Raw genomic sequence first — 414 nt, 5'->3', positions numbered from 1 at the left:
TTCCATCCATTTGCATTTTATCTATACGATATTTATCCTTTACTTTGAACACTACGAACATTATGCTACAACATACAAGACGTGATACATTCTTTCAGAAATATTAGATTAATTTGTAAGTTCGTGCGAATTTTTGTTTATTAGCATTTGTATATTAGTATTAGAGTATTAGTTCCATACACGCAGTTGAAATCATCTATATATATGCTTTGATAGCTGACATTTCAGAGTATATTATATGGCGTAAATGGTGATGTTTGAAGAAGTACACAGTTATCGTTGTTGCAGCTTGATAGTAGAAGACAGTAATGAGTTTTTCCGGTGCATTGTACTTTCTTATTTTTGTAAAAATTATTAGAGTTTGGATGGAATGTTTTACTTTATCCACCATATTCATTCGATATTGTCCCCTTC

General features: G+C 30.7%; 1 protein-coding gene across 1 annotated transcript in view; it reads right to left on the bottom strand.

Annotated features, from left to right (window-relative positions):
• Positions 1-4: 4 nt before the first annotated feature.
• Positions 5-414, bottom strand: part of LOC116847591 (vitellogenin receptor-like) — a gene marked incomplete at its 3' end in the record, with an annotated part of 38,995 nt that continues 38,585 nt past the window's right edge. Inside the window, exon 52 of the mRNA XM_032822723.1 lies at positions 5-65. Within this exon, the coding sequence (XP_032678614.1) occupies positions 5-65 (61 nt within the window). The remainder of the gene's footprint in view (positions 66-414) is intronic.

This window comes from Odontomachus brunneus, unplaced genomic scaffold, assembly GCF_010583005.1.
Source record: "Odontomachus brunneus isolate Ranch 3 - 2012 unplaced genomic scaffold, Obru_v1 Obru_scaffold_081, whole genome shotgun sequence".
NCBI lineage: Eukaryota > Metazoa > Arthropoda > Insecta > Hymenoptera > Formicidae > Odontomachus > Odontomachus brunneus.
Note: the sequence above shows the minus strand (reverse complement) of the source record. Positions and strands in the feature narration are given on the sequence as shown.